At 37.4% G+C, this 3,947-nt stretch overlaps 1 protein-coding gene across 1 annotated transcript; it reads left to right on the forward strand.

Annotated features, from left to right (window-relative positions):
• Nucleotides 1–82: 82 nt before the first annotated feature.
• On the forward strand, nucleotides 83–2,367 carry LOC130507717 (uncharacterized). The gene is made up of 3 exons (XM_057002386.1): nucleotides 83–831; nucleotides 903–1,242; nucleotides 1,318–2,367. Exons 1-3 carry the CDS (start codon nucleotides 83–85, stop codon nucleotides 2,365–2,367), a joined length of 2,139 nt encoding a protein of 712 aa, XP_056858366.1.
• Nucleotides 2,368–3,947: the final 1,580 nt, after the last annotated feature.

A 3,947-nucleotide genomic window follows, 5' to 3' on the forward strand; every position in this document is an offset into this window, starting at 1 on the left:
GAAGATAATTGGTAGTGTGGTTACTGATAATTTTCAGAAGATGTGTCAAAGTTCTTACTGGAATAAATACATCGACATTTACATGGAGCATGAGAGCATTGATGATGCGAGAGAGGAACGTAACAATGTTGATGGGGCTAACACAGGAAACAACAATGATCCTAAAAGAAGAGGTGACAAAGAAAGCGATTCTGAAAAGGAGTTTGAAGAGGAGAGACGAGTTGAATCTGTTGTGGCTGGGATTTCTGAGGATCAGGATAATGAAAATTATCAAGATACTCCTCCTGTCTCTGACTGTGAGGAAGAAGAAACTGGGAATCCTTATGATCGATGGAGGAAAGGCAGTGGAGAGTTACATATAAGGCAAGTATTTGATGGTATTAAAGAGTTTAGGGAAGCAGTGTTGGAGTACGCTTTACAAGGAGGATGGAATATTCAGTTCACTAGATGGGGAGGAGTGAAATCTGAGGCTAAATGTGGTGTCGAAGTGGATGAAGGGGAAATCCCGTGTTCTTGGAGAATATATTGTTCTTACGAAGAATCAGTGGATCTATGGATGGTGAAGACCTTTCAAGATGTGCATAGTTGTTTCAAGGATGGTCGTTGCAAGATATTATCTGATACAATCATTGCTAAGATGTTCCTAAATGAAGTACGAAATGATCCACTAATGAAACCGAAGGTTATTCAAGAACAAATTCAGCTGCGTTATGAGTTGATTACCTCAATTGATCAATGCGGAAAGGCTAAGAATAAAGCGTTGGAGCTCATTCAAGATGAATACGATGAACAATATCGTAGGATAAAAGATTATGAAGCCGAGATTCTAGCGTTAGTTATCTAACTTTCCTTTCAAATTCCATATGTATTCATGCCAACTAAATTTTTCTATAATGGTGTAGGACCAATGAAGGTGCAACAACCGAGCTCAGGACCGTAATTGGAGCAGGTGATCTTGAGGTATTTGACCGATTCTATGTGTGTTTCCGTGTACTAAAAGACACATGGAAAGCACACTGTCGACCAGTGTTTGGTATTGATGGTTGTTTCCTCAAATCAACAACAAAAGGACAACTACTAGCGGCCGTCGGGAGGGATGCAAACAACCAGATTTATCCTCTTGCTTGGGCTGTTGTTCATGTAGAAAATACTGAGAGTTGGGTGTGGTTCATTCAGAAGCTGAAGATGGATTTGAACCTTGGGAATGGTGATGGGTTCACACTTATTTCTGATCGTCAGAAAGTGAGTTCTTCTTACAAAATAAATTACTCAGTTCCAATTTTCTCATATTTCTCACTTAGAATGTTGGTAATGCAGGGATTACTAATTGCTGTGGATCAAGAATTGCACAAAGTGGAGCATAGAATGTGTGCTAGACACATTTATGGAAACTTGAAGAAGAGTTTCCCCAAGAGTCCTCAGATGAAGAAGCTGTTTTGGAGGATAGTTGAGAGTTTCAACGAGCCTGATTATAAAGCAAACTTGAAAGCTTTGAAGGAGTACGACAATGAAGTGTATGAAGCATTGATGGTTAGGAGGCCTGAAACGTGTAGTCGCGCATTCTTCAGAACGTCATGTACTTGTGAAGATGCATTGAACAACAACTCCGAGTCTTACAACAGTACTCTAGAGAAAGCCAGGTCAATGCCATTAGTTGAGATGTTAGAAACCATGAGGAGACAAGCAATGGTCCGGATCGATCTTAGGAAAGTTAAGTCTACCAACCATAAGGGAAAGTTCAGTGAAAAGGTTGGTAAGGTCATTGCTTTGGAGACAAAGTATAGGAAGGATTGTCGAATTTACCCTGGATCTACTGGTGAATTTGAAGTGACTGAGGGTAACAACTCTTACTCCGTTAATATGAAAAAAAAGACGTGTAGCTGCAGGAGGTGGGATTTAACTGGTATTCCTTGTCGACATGCACTTCGCGTTGTACACGATAGGAAGAATTACAAGACAGAAAACTTGGTCTCTGATTGGTACTTGACAGAGACTTGGCGGAAGCAATATTCAGACTCGTTAAAACCTGTCAGAGGAATTAAGTTTTGGAAGGCAACCGGTGAATCATCTCTAGAAGCCCCACCAAGGGAGAAGAAATCAAAGGGTAGGAAGAAAAAGCCTCAAAAAAGAATCAAGGGTATCAATGAATCTCCAACTAAAGGAAAATCGGTTACAAGGCACTCACGAGTAATGCATTGCTCACACTGCAGTATGGCTGGTCATTATGCAACTTCGTGTGCTAATCAAGGTGTTCCCCTGAAACCACGACCCATCAAGAAGAAGAAAGTTCAGAACTCACAAGAAGGATCTCAAGGAGTGGAGCCAATGAGTATTGATGGTGAATCATCTCAAGGAGTGAAGTTATGAAGCTAAGGTTATGTTAGTTTGTGGCTTTGGTAGTGTTTTTTTCGAAATTGACTATGTTGGTGTGTTTTTTTTTGCTATTCGACTATGTTGACTATGTTGGTGTTTCTGTTTTGGTATTTCGGTAAACTATCACTAGTGATGGAACAATCTCAATTGACTATGTTACACTCGTGTTGTGTTATCTCGGTGCCTTAATCTCAACTTTTCTTTTTAGTTTTTACATGTCAAGATTTTTCCAGTAAAATAAGTATAATCTATTGCAGGGTTTTTTGTTGACACTCTTCTGTTGCTTGACCTCTCCATTCTACTCTTTTCTGTATTGTTCCTCTCTTGAACACTGTGTGTTTTTTATTCTTACTCACTATGTTATTATCTTCACTCACTAACGCTTATTTCTCACTTGTGCACAACCAAAAGTAAGCCCGCACACACACCCTTTCTCACGTTTGTTTTTGTTCTTGTCGAAAGAGAAGAGAGGTCATCTTAGTATGTGTTCATTGTTACTTTCTTATTGTGTAACTTCTAGTTGCACAAGCCACTCATCTTTAACTTCTTGTTGTTGTTGCATTGCTCCTTCTTGTTCCTCCGTTTCTTGCGCTTCAAGCTACTTCTTCTTCTCACAGATTCTTCTTTCTTCTTTGTAGCTTCTCTCTGCTATTCTTCTTTGTTCTTCTTAATTTGTAGATTTTAATCAAAGGTCCTCTTCCAACTGTTTTTCTGTTACCTAAGGTCTTCTTCTTTGTTTTGCTTGTTACCTAAGCGACTCAAAACTTTCTCCCTTTTTCTGCTCACTATCGTTTGATTCACATCTCATATGTTTCCTCTTTTCATCACTAAAATTTCATCTTTTTATTCATCATTACTTGATATTATTAGATCTTTTTTGTACAGTTGTATATACAAACAAATGCGTATGTCTGATCCTAAATATTGGTTAGTTTTCTTCCTTATTTTTCTGGAAATTTGAGGTCCCCGATTTGATATTATTGTGACTTAGATGACTTTTTATTCATTGATAAAGTTAGGTTTGATTCAGGGTTCATAAAATATGTAAAGTTTTGAAACTTCTAGTGTTGTGAAAAAAAAAAAAGAAGCAAGATACGATACAGGGAATGCTTAAAAAGCAAGATGAACTATGAGTTTAAAAAAAAAAAGCAAGATGAACACGACGCTGTTTCAGTTAACCGTGGCTGAGGTGTTAACACTGTTGACGGTGACTCTAACGGAATAAGGTGACTCTAACAGAGTTAAGGTCAAAGCAGGGATATGCGATGACTTTCAAAGATTGGGAATGAAATTCAGATTTTTCTTTGGTAGAGGTTTGATAAAGCGGGTCTTCTTAGTACGTGTATGTAATTTCCAAAGTTTCACTTTGTGGGCATGAATTCGCGTTTATCCCGTAAAAGCTCTATATATTAATAACGTTAAGACTTTAATAATATATTAATTTAAAGAGTTATGAATTTACAAAAAAATCCTTTTAAGATTTATACATTTTTGAATATGTTTTCAAGTAAAAATAAGAATAATAATGTATTTTACGGGTATATGTATTAATTAAGTTTTATAGAAATTTTTTT

Source organism: Raphanus sativus, unplaced genomic scaffold, assembly GCF_000801105.2.
Source record: "Raphanus sativus cultivar WK10039 unplaced genomic scaffold, ASM80110v3 Scaffold5344, whole genome shotgun sequence".
Lineage (NCBI taxonomy): Eukaryota > Viridiplantae > Streptophyta > Magnoliopsida > Brassicales > Brassicaceae > Raphanus > Raphanus sativus.